Genomic DNA, 16,123 nt, shown 5'->3' with positions numbered 1-16,123 from the left:
GATGTCTGGGTAAATCTTTGATGGTGGGGGCAGGGCGGAGTGGGAGCACATATCCAGATACTAAAATATTGTGGGATGATTCACTATGAGAGGGATAAGATAGCTGTTATGGTTAATTAGTATAGGAAACTAATGTAACACATTTGTGTGTGTGTACGTGTTTGTGTATATGTGGCAAGAGTGGGAGAGACAGACTGACAGAAACATAGATTTAGGGGAAAATAATTGATGTGACAATACCGTTTCTGCTTTTACCTCTGAAATGAAATGTTGGACAGTGTGTGACTGTAGAGGCTGCTTTCACACCTGCTACACTATGCAGCTTGTTGACATTATGAACAATTACTGTAGTGCTAGCATATGCCAAAAGCCCATCCACATGGATCTTTCTACCAGACTCTCTCCCTGACCATGACAGCTTTATAGTCCCTGCTCTCAAGCTTTCTTTGCCTCATGCTTTAAGAGCCAAACTATAAAACCAGAGATTGTTCTCACAGAAAGTCTGGTCATGCTTACCACAGTGAACCCACTAAACAACACAGTCAATGGTCCATATAGGGATCACCTTGTGGCCAAAGTATCCAATCCAGGAAGGGATCTTGAGTGAGTGAAAGGAGTCTAAAGGTTAGAACTGTAGGGCCAGTCAAGAGAAGGGATCTAATCTCTGCTATGCAGGAACTCTTAATCAAAGCACTCCCAACAGATGGCTATCCAACCTCTGTTTAAGAACCTCCAAAGGAGGAGACTCCACCACACTCTGAGACAGTGTGTTCCACTGTTGAACAGCTCTTACCATCAAGAAGTTCCTCCTAATGTTGAGGTGGAATCTCTTTTCCTGTAGCTTGCATCCATTGTTCTGGGTCCTAAAGATGAGTACCAGGTGCTGTAGACTACATTTTAAAGAAAGGAATTTGCAAAATCAACTGAGTATCCCTTGTCTAAGAGAGTGTTATGAAATTCAAGGGACCTGAAGACACATCACACACACACACACACACACACACACACACAGAGAGAGAGAGAGGGAGAGGGAGAGAGAGAGAGAGAATGAGTGAGAGAACACTCACTTACCTCCTTTGTATTTTCTCAGGGGCTCTTTGCACTATAATTTGTACAGGAAGGATGCCATAACCGTCATGTGATATGGTGTGGTGCAGTGTAGTGGGTCCAGAGGCTCATAGTACTTGGATTAGCAGGTATAACAATATAATTTGCCACTCACCTCTGGCTCCTGTTTACTTTGAGATTAGAGGCATTCCTCAGAGCTGCTGAAGGAAAATGAATTTTCCTTGTTACAATATATTGCTAGGAGCTTTCCCTATCGTAGTATCAGGTACACTGTTTATTTTTTGGAATGGGCAATCAAGGCCCATAAACTTTGAAAAGTATCTGCTCCTGTTGAAGATGAAAACTTCTAGAATCAGTTCTGAAATTAATTAGCATAGTTGCATGAATGTTTGCACTCTCCTTAGAGGTATATCATGACAACTGTCTGTACTTCAAACTTTTCCATGACACCACAACTGTGCTGAGGTTTTTTGTTCACAGCAGTTTAGAAAGCTGCTGTGGCTACTCAAAAACCTTAGAGCTATGTGCATTTGGGATATTTCACTTTATGAAGGCAAATAATTAAATGTTTGATAATATAATTTAGAAATGAAGAAGAAGACCTTTATAACAAGAGTAATTCAGACAAAATTTCTTTTAATCTGTAACCTTCAGGACAGATTGTATTGCTTACAAGCAACAGTGCTATGTAGCACTCTGATGTGTGTATCTGTGTGTGCGCGTGTATGTCTGTGTCTTTGGAATAAGAAGTGAGCAGGAGTACAGAGATGTATGCCCAAATGCATGGAGAATCACTGTGAGGACTTCTGTGCTCTGGCTGGTGGAAGACCCAGATCCAGACCACAGGAAGAGGATGAGCTGCCTATCCAGATGATGGTAGCTAGTCTCAGGTCTCTTCATCACTGATGCGCATCCTGTCCTCAGACAGGCCACTCTCATCAATGTTTTCCAGTGAGTCAGCACGCTGCACGGAGAGCTCAGCTAAGCTGATGCTGGGCAGAGTGTTCTGTTCTGGGTATACCCAAGGCTTAAAGCCAGGTTCGTGCCTTTGTTTCCACTCTGGATACTTTAGCCCAGCCTTGTAGATCTTCTTCATGGCCTACAAAAAGGAAAGTACAAAGATTAACCTAGGTCAGTGTTTCCACAAAATCTGATGGCTTATACACGAGGATGTGGTGGATTAGTGGTTAAGATGCCAATTCTGACTATTGTAAGATAGGAAGGTTGGCAGTTCGAGGCCCAAGTGCTGCATGATGGGGTGAGCTCTCATTACTAGTCCCAGCTTCTGCCAACCTAGCAGCTGGAAAGTATGCAAATGCAAGTAGATATTAGATACCACTTCAGTTGGAAGGTAACAGTGTTCAGTGCAGTCATGTTGGCCACATGACCACCAGAGTTGTCTTCGGACAATGCTAGCTCTTTGGCCAAGTAATGGAGATGAGCAGTTGGTTACAACTAAACATTCACGTCAAGGGGAAACAAGGAATTTGAAACAGGAGGCAAGCCCAGGGCTAATGCAGGGATGCAGATCACCTGGATAGCAGTGAGTTCAGAGGGGCATGGAGCCATGTTTAGGCTGTACAAAGCTAGGTACTTGAGAAGTCAGCAATATAGACAACCAAACCTGTCTGGTTTGCTTTACATTTGTACTGTTCCCCTATTATTGCCACTCTGCTATTGCATAGAGTCCCATGCACACTTACAGCTTACCTTTGGTGCCACATACTGCGAGACTTTATTCACCACCCACTTTGGTAACGAACCTAGAAGCAAGTCAGATTCTCCAGTCATTAATTGTAAGTTGCCTCGATTATCATTCTGACAGAGAGGCAGGGTAAAAATAAAGATGATGATGATGATGATGATGATGATGATCCTGTTTGTGTAACCATCTCTCACATAATAACTGCATTGTTTTTGTACAGGTCCTACTCTTTTCAATAGGAGCTGTCTTATGAGAATATGTTAAGTCAATTGTTCCCCATGGGTTGGGTCTGTTTCCCACTCTGCCATCTTTAATGGTATCCCAATTCTGCCATGTAGTTTAACAGTACAACTGCCACTATAGGATCCTGTTTATGTCTGGTTTATATTTTTGGCATCATATCACACCTTACTGAATTTACCTTTTGCTTTTCTTACTGATATACTTTTGGATTTACCATTGATTAAAATGCATAATGCACTGTTATAATTCTCAAATTGTGAATAGGTAATGCTCATGAATACAAAACAGTTACCTAGATAACTGTTTCAAATTTAGTGACTATTTTGACACCATTGCCACAATTGTAACCTGCCTCCCAACCTACTTTACTTTGCATCAGCTATATGGGAGAAGGAGAGCTATTCTACTGATCATCAGAGCCTCAGTTCAACGATGCCTCCATCAGATTTTGATGGGCTGAGCCAGGAGATGTTCCTTAGGAGATTAGCACACTGCTTTTATTCCCGCACTAGGTTCTGGATGTAAATGCACAAGGACGGATTCTATCACAAAGCCCCATCCCCAGGCAGTACTCATCCCATACTCACCCCAGGCTTCTCCCAGACTGTTTAAAGAATGGGGAAATCCTATTCTTTAAAAGGTCCAGGAGAAGCCCGGGTCAGATATGTGATGAGTACTGCCCAGGGACAGGGCTATGTGATAGAATTAGTCCCTGTGTGTTTACATCCCACACCTAGCATGGGAATAAAAGCCAGTGCACTAATTTCCTTAGTTAAGTACTCAGTTACAAGTGATACAGGTTTCTGGCCAATATATCTGAGTTAGCAATTCCCAGTTAGTCATGACGTTCACTGGGTGACCTTTAACCAATCACTATCTCACATCTTGGCTTACCTCATTATGTTGTTGGGAGGGTAAGACAGGAAAGGAATGAGAATACACATGCAACCCTGAGCTCCTTGAAAGAAGAATGAAATATAGATATAATGAATAAAATAACACAGACTTTCTTACTCAGGTGGGCACTAATGAATATTTTTCCCTTTCTCTCTCCCAGTCACACACCCTCCCTTTACCCAACCACCATCTTGACGATACTCACCTCGAGGGTCCACTTGGGTAAGGTAGTAAAGAATGCAGCCCCTGTTGCCAGTTGCCTTGATCAGGTAGCCTGTCTGCAGGGATATGGCTCTCACAAATTCTTTCCGGGGTGGATACTTCTGCAGAGAGACCTCAGAGTTTAAGGCCAGGTTCTAACACAAAATAATCCTGCAGGCACTGATCCACTTAGTTTGTGGATCACTTGTGGAGTAGTTCAACATGCATCATGGGTTTGGCGAGGTCTCGATTTACCAAAAGCCCTTGGGGGATTGAAGAGGAGTTATGATGGGGTGGTGGTACATGAGGAAGGTGGGGAGAACCAAGCAGAAAGATATGTGGTGAGGGAAAGAGCATTGCTACTGTGGAGGTGGTGGTGTCAATAAGTGAGACCCACTTACTTGTTACAGTAGCCTGAAATCCCTTGACTCAGCATGAAACCATCTCATGAACAAACTGTCCCATGAACCTTTAAGAGGTTGTGGAGGGAACCAGGAAAGAGAGGTGTGTTTGTGTGTGTAGAGAGTCCTATATAAGAGGTTGATTATGAAATAGACCTGTGATTCCTCACGGTCAAAGGACAGACTTGGAGGGGAAAAAAACTTGGGTAATTATTACAACCTCTGCCAAAGGGGCCACCCTCTTCCTCCTCCTCACTAGCAAGGTACCAACCCAGGGACAATAAGCACCCCTGTTTCCCAGTGAGCTGTAGCAGGACTTGCAGGCAACAGAGGATCAGCTGCTAGGAGCAAAGAGCATGCAGCTCACTGGATGTTTGACGCTGTAGTTGATGATCATGTAGTCATTGCCAAGGGGCAGCCAGGAGCGCAATGTAACAAAATCCCTATTCTTCAGAGGACTTGGGCATCTCCCTGAGAAAGGCACACAGACAGACAGGAAGGGAGAGACACAGAGAAGACTGTTAGCAATGGCATGGTAAATTAAAAACAAAGCAAGTCTAGTGAAAACTTAACTACTAATATATTATGTGATGACCTTTTATTGACTAGAGTGAAATGAAAACTCCAAGGAGAAGTAATGTATCACTCAAGAAAAATGTGAATTTCAACGTGGCAATGTTTTCATAGATTAGCCATTGTTTCATAGATCACCCCTTGTGTTGCATGTTTTTTCCTTTCTGTCTCCTGGGGGAACTGAAAGAAAGGAGTTGGGCCTAGAAGTAATACTAACATATACATGCCAGAAGTGAAGAGGGCATTTCCCCCAAGGAATATATCAAAGAATGGGGAAGAAAAGCAAACATAAATTATATTGATATATAAGTCCAGAAAAATATGTGATGGAGGGACACATGGAGGCTCATCATTAATTAAATTACAAACCTACCCTGCAGTTATGAATGTCTTCCCTACAGAAACACATGTCACAGAGCAATGCATGTGGTTTCCAGATAAATATTTGGATTTCCTGCATGGCAGGGGGTTGGACTGGATGGCCCTAGTGGTCTCTTCCAACTCTATGATTCTATGATTCTATGATTCTAAATAAATTATTTCCCCACGTACAACATACTACAACTTTTCCTCTGAAGCAATTTGATCTTTCTGTGAGAGGCACACCATACTGAGTTAAGACATATCAAAAAGAAGCAAAAACAAATGCATAATTATTTGAAAGGAGCTAATTACTCAGAAGGACCTGAAATGGAGCTGGGGTACTGACTTTAAAGAAAGGCTGTCAAGTCCCTAGTTTGCTGATGAAATTACCACTGGCTTTCGGCAAGTCAGTTGCATTTAATGCCAACCTTGTCCTCTCCCTTGTCTGTTTTAAGGGTTGAATCTCAGGCTACATTGCAGGATTGTAAAGTACAGATTACTAAAATAATTTATGTGAAACGTGCTTATGTAAAAACAAAACAGAACAAAAACAAAAAAAATGGTTTTTGGTGGGGTTTTTGGGCTATGAGGCTGTGTTCTAGAAGAGTTTTTCTGACATTTTGCCAGCCACAGCTGCTGGCAAGACGTCAAAAAAACCTCTTCTAGAACAGGCCTCATAGCCCGAACAACCCACAAAAAACTATGGATGCTGGCCATGAAAGCCTTTGACTTCACAAAAAAACTAGTGTTAATGAAGAAGCAGTAGTATGTACATTTCTAGCTCTTATCTGTCCCCCCCCATGACTCAACAATTTTTTTCTACGTGTACACCATAGTTTTTGCTCTTAACTTTTCATTTTTGCTGGTTTTAAATTTTTTTTTGATAAATTGCTTTTTAGTTTTTGTATCCTGCAGACTTTAAGTACGTTTTATCTGTTGTAAGCAGCCTAGAGTCCTGAACAAGGAAAAGGGTGGGATATAAACAAAACTACCACCACCATTATTGCTTTACACCAACTGCTGCTTTCCAAAGACAGTCCTATGGCCATTTCAAAATGCCACATTTTAAGAAAATTTAATGTCATCTTTAAATTCAAAATTATGCTTATTTCGTAGATATTTACATTAATGAGCATAATATAGTCTGAATGAAGAATGAGGCTTGTTTGTAGAACCCCTGCTGATTTTTTGTTGTGATGCAAAGGACTCCAGGATTTAATGAATTACTGTGTCTGAGTATCCCTATGGCTTTTAAAAACAACAAACAACAACAACACAAGTCCCTTAATCAACAGTTGCTCCAGGCCAATATATGGATGGTGCTTGAGAAGCATAGAGGTGAGAAGCATGCTAGAGAAGCAAGGAGTTCCCTGCCAGTCAAGTGCATGATGCAAAATGGTGCTCACAGGAGTAGTATCCCACATCTGCGTTGACAGTCAGGCGCCCGATGTCATGAGTCTCAATCATATTGGAGTCCCATTTCTTGCGGTAATGGGTGTCATGTAGAACATCATACAGTGTTTCTGGAGACACATCCTTGCACGTGATCTGCATCTGTGTGGAATGGAATCAGTCTGGTTATCCACTGAAGAGCATTTAATGAGCAGAAAAACTATGGGATCATCAGACACTATGGCAAAAAAAAAAAAAAAAGGAAAAAAATCACCAAGAGATGGCATAAAGCCTGGATTGTGAAAGTGGAAAAAGCCTAGAATCTTTCCTTCAAACATGCCCATTTCTGTATGAAGGGAGGACAGAAGCTGTATGCAGGTTTTTGCATACACTCACCCACTCACCCACCATCATGACTAAATGCCAGTGTGTTTGTCCATTTCTCTTTCTTAAGCATGTTTTGAAAAAAAATCTACTCCTGTTTTCTGTGATCATATAATGTAAAAGAGAAAATGAAACATATGGAGACATCTTCAAATATAAATTCCTCACCATGGATTGGATGAATGATAATATCATAGGCCCTATACAGACAGGCCAAAATAAAGCTGCTTCAGGTCACTTTGGAGGTATGGTGTTTTAATGATGCATGCGTCCTAAGAGTCTGGAAGCCGCACCAAAGCCGCACTCCAGTCCTTAGGACTGGAGCATGGCTTTGGTGCAGCTTCTGGACTCTTAGGACGCATTTATCATTTACATGCGTATACGCATGTATCAGGCCATAGAGTTGAAAAAGACCTCATCAGCCATCCAGTACAATCATGCAGGAAAACACAAAGCACTCCCGACATATGGCCATCCAGCCTTTTAAAAAACCCCCAAAGAAGAAGACTCCACCACTCTCTGAGGCAGCATGTTCCACTGTCAAACAGATCTTACCATCAGAAAATTTTTCTTAATGTTTAGGTGGAATCTTTTTCTGTAGTTTGAATCCATTGTTCTGGGTCCTAGACTCTGGAGCAGGGGAAAAAAAGCTTTTTCCATCTTCAATATGACACCCTTTCAAATATTTAAACATGGCTATCATGTCAGCTCTTAACTTTCTCTTCTCCAGGCTAAACACACTGAGCTCCCTAGCTGCTTCTCATAAGGCATGGTTTCTAGAACTTTTACCATTTTGTCATCCTCCTCTTGACAAACTCCAGCTTGGCTTGAATTGTAGTGTTCAGAACTAGACACAGTACTCCTGGTGAGGTCTGACCAAAACAGAACAGAGTGGCACTATTATTTTGTTTGATCCAGACATTATACTCCTACTGATGCAACCTAGAATTGCACTGGCTTTTTTAGCTGCCACATCACACTGTTTACGCATGTTCAGCTTGTGGTCTACTAAGACTCCTAGATCCCTTTCACATGTACTGCTTTCAAACTAGGTGTCACCCAGCTTATATTTGTTCATTTCATTTTTCCTCCCTAGATGTAGTACTGTATATTTGTACCTGTTGAAATTCATTTTGTTAGTTTTGGCCCAGCTCTAAATTGTTAAGGTTATTTTGAAATCTGATCCTCTGGGGTATTAGCTACCCCTCCCCGTTTGATGTGATCTGCAAATTTGACAAGTGTACCCTCTTTTCCATTATCTAAATCATTTACAAAAATATTGAATAGTGCTGGGCCCAGTACAGAACCCCACTAATAATTTCTCTCCAGGATGAAGAGGAGCCATTGGTGAGCACTCTTTCATTTTGCTCAGTCAATCAATTCCAAATACACCTAACAGTAGCATTTATTAGCTTGTTTACAAGAATTCTTGTTTACAAGAATAAACGAGCCCATTGGTGAAGCCAAACCACCAAATGGAGTAGCAATCTCCCTTCCTTTCCTCTACCCAGAATCACAAGTCCTCCTGAGCATCCAGATAGCATGAGGCAGACAGGAGCAAGCAAGTGGGTAAACAAAAGAATGTGGTAGCTGCTCCAGTCTCTGCTCCCTTGCCTGCCTGCCCTGGGCACCTTGGCGGGCAGGGAATGCCAGGTCTGCAGTGGTACCTAGCGGCAGAATCTGATCTGACACCTGCTTCCTTTCATGTCATTGGATGGTGTGGAGGAAGGAGAGCAAGAGGCACCTCTGCCTTGTTTGCCCTCCTCCTTGCTACAGCCCTGCCATTCAGCGAGAGAGTGGGCACTTACTGATGGCACTTCCATTGCTAATACTTCAGTCAGAAAGCACTGCACAGCTGTTCTGTCTTTTCCTCCTGAGCAGATTTTCTCTTGAAAGGGAAAAAAAAAAAGATGAAAGAAGCAATGGGGGGAAACATGGGAATATGGCAGGGGTGCCTGTAAAATGTCATGATTGATGTACAGGGTGCTTCCAAAATAAAACTCTCTTCTGGAAACATTCAGACAGGGAAGTTTGGAGATCATATTGAATTAGGAATTACTTTTTAAAAATCAATCCTAACACATTAAGCATAGTCATCATTTGAGGCAGAGTGATGTGTCAGTAATGTGTTGCTAATGCATTATTTTAAAATTTATCTCAAGGCCTGAGAAGAGGGAAATGGAAAAAAAACCCCACAAATGTGCTGATTTTTTTTTTAAAAATGACAAATGCACATTACTCATTATGCCAGAAACCATGATGTGCTGGCATTGATTTAAATTTTAAAAAGAAAGATAGAAAGGAGGTGTTATGTCCTCATTACCATAAAAAGTAAGGTGTACAAGTAATATTGGTACTTGTTAGACTCTGCCAAGGAGTGCAAATATGTGAGAGGAGAAGACAGCTGTGCTTTGAGCGACTACCTTTCTAATCTGGGGGTGGAGGGAGTGAACAAGAAGAAAAGTCTGCTCATAGGTGAGAGGCTTCTTGGTGGAAGAGTCCCTCCCTTTTTTTTCTTTTACAACCTCTGCTAAAAGAAAAAGGAGGAAAGATTGCTTTTTCTATTTGTGTTTTTTGGATGCATCATCACTGAATCACTCCATTTCCCTTCAAAATAAGAGTGGAAGCATTAAGCACTATTTTAATGTCATGTGTCATTAGTCCCTGAAGCAGAGTGACAAGCCTTCTTTGGAAGCACATATTGAGGCTAAGATGGTTAGATGTCCCTTATTTATAGTTTTCCTATTTTAAATGATTATTTCTTACACCAGCAGATGTCAAAAATTTGTTTCTAAAATGTTGATTTAACTCTTAACATTGTCCGGAAAGCACAATTCTGGTGAAACAACAGGAAACAGTGATTACTATACACTTGATAAGAGAGAGTATGGTGGAGATCAGCAGAATTAATGTACAATAGCCCCACATTCTTTCTTACGCTCCCTCTGATCTTTTCTTTCATCCTTAGTCTTGGCTGAAGTGAACCTTGGCTGATTTTTTTGAAAACCTAATCACATCACTGATTAATTACAGCTTGATGATAATGAGCCAATGAGACATCCTGTCTTGTCTCATGAGGAGATGCTCATGTAAGACTGATTTGGTAATGGCTAAGGAGATTCGGTTGGCCATAAACCTGCCTCATTGCAGAGGCCCCATGTTGAATGGGGATGGCAATTCCTTCTAAGAGAGCAGTGTCTTGATTAAAGCGTATGCAGGCCAATGAACTGAACAGAACTCTGCTTCAGATAGAGTAAAAGATTCACCGATGTGTTATTCAATCAGAGTAATGATCAGCATGTGTGGAACTTATTTCTCCTTTGCAGACTGAAATCAATTTTGTGCCATTTCCTGAGCATTATTCCCTCTTCCACAGTTGCAGATGGGTAAGGAGACTACTTACACTTTTGCAACTTTCTCTTACCTTTATCTGTGGGCACATAGTGGGTAACACTCATCTCTATGCTGCCAACCACACAGAAATACTGTTTCCCATGGGACTAGAGGCTGGTTCACATGTTCCTGAATGCTGTGTGCTTTTCCCTTTGATTCTGTGCACTTGTGAACTGGCATGTGTTTGGAAATAACATGTGAAAAGGGTGCAGGATTGGAGTTATGGCAGCCAGATGCATTCTTACCCTCCTATCTGTGCTGGCCCTGTTGCTCCACTTCTGAAAGAGCATGCTAACTGGATTCAGAAATAATCCAGTTTGGCACCACTTTAACTGCCATCACTCAGTGCTATGGAATTCTGGGACTTGTAGTTTTGTGAGATATTAAATCTTCTGTCAGAGAGCTCTGGTGCCACATCAAACTACAAATCCCAGGATTCTATAGCATTGAGCCATGGCAGTTGAAGTGGTGTTAAACTGGTTTATTTCTGCAGTGAGAATGCAGCCTTAGGGGCCATTCAGACGACACTTTACCCCAGATCAGAAATCGATTCTTTCATGTGAAGTTCATATTGGCCCCAAATCTCCCACAAGCCAATCAGAGGCATGCACAAGCGTTTTGTGGCAAATGCCCCTTAGCGTGGGTTATTTGCAATCGGGGCAAAAGCCTTCTCTTTTGAAAAAACCTGGGTTCTGCTGAATATGAACTTGACCCCGATCATGATTGGGACAAGTTCAGGGGAGGGATTTAGGTCAGAGGGAGGGCAGTGGGCAGGGCATTCCCTCCCCTCATCGGGGCGAAGGAGGAGGAGGAGGAAGGAGCCAGAGGAAGAATGCAAAAAGGGGAATCTGACAGGAGGCAAAAAGGGGGGATCGGGGTGACTGATGGGATGAATTCAGGGCAGGTCAGAGGGCCAGAGCAAGCCAAGCCTCTGCTCTCCAGCAGGGACCTTTCCCTTTTTATTTTTATTTTTAAAATTATTTTTGGCAAAAAATGTGCATGTTTTTTGCTTCGAGTAGATATATATTAGATAGAACGTGGCTAGCTGCTTGTTCACTTTCCCTTTCATTTCCTCGCTTCCAGCAAAGGGGAAATGCTGAAAGGATCACTTTGTAAGAGGCTTTTTTTCCTTTGCAAATGAATGCTACAATCCGAATGTTACAACGTTTCTCTTTCCAATTTGGCAAATTGGCAAATTGATACAGAATGCTTTTGCTACTGTCTCTAGAGTCTAAGGAATTCAAGGGTAGCCTAGGAAAAGCAAAAAACGCATGGCTTCGCATCCTTTTCTGGCATTCCGAGGTGAGGAATTTATTATTATTATTATTATTATTATTATTATTATTATTATTATTATTATTATTATTACATGTGTATGAGGCATTCTGGGGTGGCAAGGAGGGGGGATACAGGATGCAGAGATGGTATTAGCTTGCATTTTGGGGTTGAAAATGGGGCCAAGGGCAGATCATAACCTGCACTGACCCAAATGCCCACAACACACACACACACACACACACACACACACACACAGAGGAGGTTTTTAAATTTGACAAAAAGTGCGCATTCTGGTGCCTGCTTTTTTTTAAAAAAAAAAAAGAGGGGGAAGCACACTTCCGATGCCCCGATGAGTGCTGGAAACGTCACCTATGATGATCGTGGAACTGAAATTTGATTGACAGCCAGGCACCTTCATTTTAAACTCAATTTCTCCATGAGGGCATTCGGGTTAAAATACCCCTGATTGGTAGTCAGCACTTGCTTCTGGAGAGATTCGGGGAGGGAGAAAGTGAAGCTTCCCAGTTCCTTCCAGCGCAAAAGTGCCAGTGAGAATGGGGGCCTTAGTTGCCCCCAAACAATCAGGAACATTGCATTATCAGGATTATCAGCTGTTCAGAGGCTTCTAAATGTATATTCTTCTCATTGCACCTAGAATCTCCTTTCAGACTTTTGTTCTGAACATACATTTGGGAACAGAGAGGATGGGCTAGTACTTGTGAGACACTGGAGTAGGTTGGTACATGCACATGGTTGAAACTGGTTATGAGTAAGGGTGTATGATTTAGGTTGGGCCAGAACCCATTGGACTATGGACAGACCAATTTCATCATTATTTTTTACATTGACTACAACCGATGTGCCTGCAACTGCTTGACAACTCTCTATTCACAAAGAAAGCTTTAGGACCAAAATATTTCAGCAGTTTGATATTGTCGTCTATGAAGCCGGGTCTGGTGCTACTTCTTTACGCACAAATTCCAAAGTATCATATTTCAAATTTATTTCATATAGAACACAGACATGGAGCCAAAGTCTAGGGAAAGCAGATTTTTTCATTACCCCTTGTTATCACTTCTTTTTTGGTGCAATTGTCGACCCACTAGTTTGGACCACTTCAAAATGCATGTCAATTATCTGTGCATCATCAGTCATGTAAGCGGGTCCCTCCCAAGCCCCTGCCACACTTTTTTTAAACAATTAGATTAATCGCATATTCAATTGATTGCTTTTGCAACTATTTGCCTTAGCAAATAGTTGCAAAATCAATCAAATGAATATTCTATCAATTTAATTAAAAAAAGGTATAAAGGCAAGGCTGGGGGGGGGGGGAATAGTGGATCTGCCAAAAACTGGGAAAGGATGGTAAACATCCCTCTGCCATTAGTCCCTCCCCTCCAGAATGAATCGATTCTGATCTATCATTTTCACTTATTGAACTCGCTTCAGAATCGATTCTTCTGAAAAGAACCATTTTGAAACGACCCTCTGAAAAACACATTTTTTCCCCTTTGCCTTGCTTCATCATGACAGGATTCGATCACATTGTTTCAAATGGGAACGAGGGTCATTTACACCGATTGGCAATTCATTGTATTTCATAGTGGGAACAAGCCCTAGTAACTGTATCTTTTGGAGTAACCCAGGGCCCTTTCACACAACAGTTATAGCATTATGATTCCACTTTAACGTGCCATGATTATATTCTGCGGGATCTAGATATGAAGTGTGCTGAGGCTCTAGATTCTCTGGTCAAAATGCTAAATATCCCTCCCTAAATGCAGAACCCAGGATTCGTAGCATGAAACTATGGCGGTTAAAGTGGAATCATAGTACCTAAACTATGTGGGTGAAAGGGCTCTTAGATCTTGTTGTGGGGTTCATAACCCTAGGCCTTATCTGTGGACATCTGGGCTCATGATACACTGTCATCATCTCTGCTGATAACTGCCTCATTTCATTTCACATAGTCTATCTTGAACCCTTGTGCAAATGAGGAATTAGGAATGAGTAAACAATCTCACATTTTGAGCACACACAGCCCTGCACTTCCTACACCATTTGTGGTCCTACACTTTCAGCTGAATGTACAAATAGGGCTAATGAAAACAAGTCTGTACCATGCCCCGATGATCCTGGAAGCATCAGTTGATGCGTATTTCAGGTATGAATGCAAGATTTGGGAAACCCTAGAGAACATGTGTTTGCAGTGGAAGAGCTGCTTGTCCACAGTACAAGAGGAGTAACCACACAGTAGCTATCAGTGTGAGTGTTACATGATTGAATTAATTGCCATTGGCAAAAGATGGCCATAAGGGCCATAGGACTGGGCACATGGTGATGAACTACACCAGCAGTGTTCATATAAGGGCACATTTCATCATTTACTCCTGTGGCTCAAGCTGGCTGCCTGACATGAAAAAAATTGCAGGTCATTTTGTGATACTATTTTAAACAGTCACAACAAGGAACTGTGTGGAAATTTTAAAGACTGGCATTTAAGGTGACATAAGCTCTTTAGGGTGTCAAACACTCTCTTGTTTTGGTGAGAAAGATGACACTTTGGAATATGTGTAAAAGAAGTAACAGCAGACCTGGCTTCATAGATGACAATACCAAGCTGCGGAAATATTTGGGTCAGAGAGCAAGGATAATAACTCACCACTGAAGTGAATCAGTAGCTAATTTCCAAACAAGACAGCTTTTATGGGTGTGCAGACTGATGTGGAAGAATATGGGCCCTTTTAATTCTAGCGGTAGGATGAAAACAAGTATGAAAAGAGAGAAAGGCCAATTTACAAAAAGAATTTCTCTAATTACTTGGGCTCTGGTGAGTGGCTCATTAAAAATCCACAAGGCTAAAAGAGCAGCTAATCCCCAGGCCATAACTGCTATGGAATGTGTTGAATAAGTGCAGGTGGATGGGTATTCATCCATAATGCAAAAGCCTCCTGAAGGAGTAAGCTCAGGGTGGCTTTGCTTACAGATTTTATTATTTTAGTACCACTAATCATACAATAAAGAACTAATCTTGTCCAATCCAAAGGACAGAAATTTTCTGCAGATTTCTCACAGAGAATAGGTGGAATTGTTTTCGCAATAGCAGATGTCTGATTTGATTAGAAGAAAAGTTAGAGGGAGCCAAAACCCAAAGAAGAGGCAGGTTCTGCAGGGACATTTTCTGTCCACACATGTTCTATTCTGCCGGCATTGTTCACAGTACCTTCTTTGCAATCATCTCATCAACCTTCCTGGCACAGGGCTGGGGATGTATTTGTCTGGCATTCAGATGCATTAAAGTGCGACTGTGCTCATTAATGGCTCTTGGCATAGATAGCATGTTGTGTGTTTGTCCAGATAATTCATGTTTATAACTTGGATGAATCTCTTCTTTCCACTTCTTAACTCTGCCTCTAGTTCTTCTCTGAGTCTCTGATCACTCATTCATATTCTCATTCCAGGGGGACGTTCTTCCTTTATCTTCTGGGGCCCTAGGCCTGTTACAGTTCCTCACATAGTCTTTGGGTGACCGGATCAAATCTATGGCTTACAGTACCAGCTATTCTCCCACTTTCAGAACTTTCTCCCTAGCACAGATAAAGACCTTTAAGTTCTTCTCCCTAATCTGACTAGCGCAGTCACAGAGTTCTCCCATTAGGGGCTACTGCCAGTTCACAAAGTACAGAAATAGATAACAGCGACCTACGTTTGGAACTGCTAGTTTTGGTATTTGTTCTGAATGACCTTTCAAGAGGTCTTTACAACCCAGTGCTTCTGACACTGCAAAACAATTCAGGACCTCTTCCACTTACTCTATAATTTTTATGCAAAGATTTAGTCAATGGAGCTATTAGTAGAGATGCTCAGGGCAACTCTCCTCAAGGATATATGGCTGGCAACATTCGGTTACGTGTTTTAATGAGCTGGGATGGCCCAAGAAGAAAGAGCTTGGATGCTTCGGGTATGTAGGAACGTAAAATTGAGGTCTGGGTGAAAGCAATAAAACAGATTAGAGTTCAAATCAATTTGAAAAGGAGAGAATAAGCTACCTTCCAAGGAAATCTTATTGTTCGTGCTGGGTTCCTGTCTTAGACAAAAGATGAGATACAGGAATCTGTTGCAGTCTGAGCCCCATTTATGCCAGTCTGTATGTGGTATAAAACCCTTATTCATAAACAGCATAATGCTTTTCTTCTTCCTCATAGGGCTAGGCCCCAGGGATTTC

At 41.7% G+C, this 16,123-nt stretch overlaps 1 protein-coding gene across 1 annotated transcript in view; it reads right to left on the bottom strand.

Annotated features, from left to right (window-relative positions):
• Positions 1-1,768: 1,768 nt before the first annotated feature.
• The window catches only part of LOC121929257 (START domain-containing protein 10-like), a 20,561-nt gene continuing 6,206 nt past the window's right edge, over positions 1,769-16,123 (bottom strand). The window contains exons 2-6 of the mRNA XM_042464625.1: positions 6,858-7,005; positions 4,883-4,986; positions 4,119-4,236; positions 2,779-2,831; positions 1,769-2,167 (exon numbers count right to left, since the gene is read on the bottom strand). Coding sequence (XP_042320559.1) covers positions 1,955-2,167; positions 2,779-2,831; positions 4,119-4,236; positions 4,883-4,986; positions 6,858-7,005 — 636 coding nt within the window. The 3' untranslated portion in view covers positions 1,769-1,954. The remainder of the gene's footprint in view (positions 2,168-2,778; positions 2,832-4,118; positions 4,237-4,882; positions 4,987-6,857; positions 7,006-16,123) is intronic.

This window comes from Sceloporus undulatus, chromosome 4, assembly GCF_019175285.1.
Source record: "Sceloporus undulatus isolate JIND9_A2432 ecotype Alabama chromosome 4, SceUnd_v1.1, whole genome shotgun sequence".
Taxonomy (NCBI): domain Eukaryota; kingdom Metazoa; phylum Chordata; class Lepidosauria; order Squamata; family Phrynosomatidae; genus Sceloporus; species Sceloporus undulatus.
The sequence above is the reverse complement of the archived record's forward strand: the minus strand, read 5'-3'. Positions and strand labels throughout refer to the sequence as shown.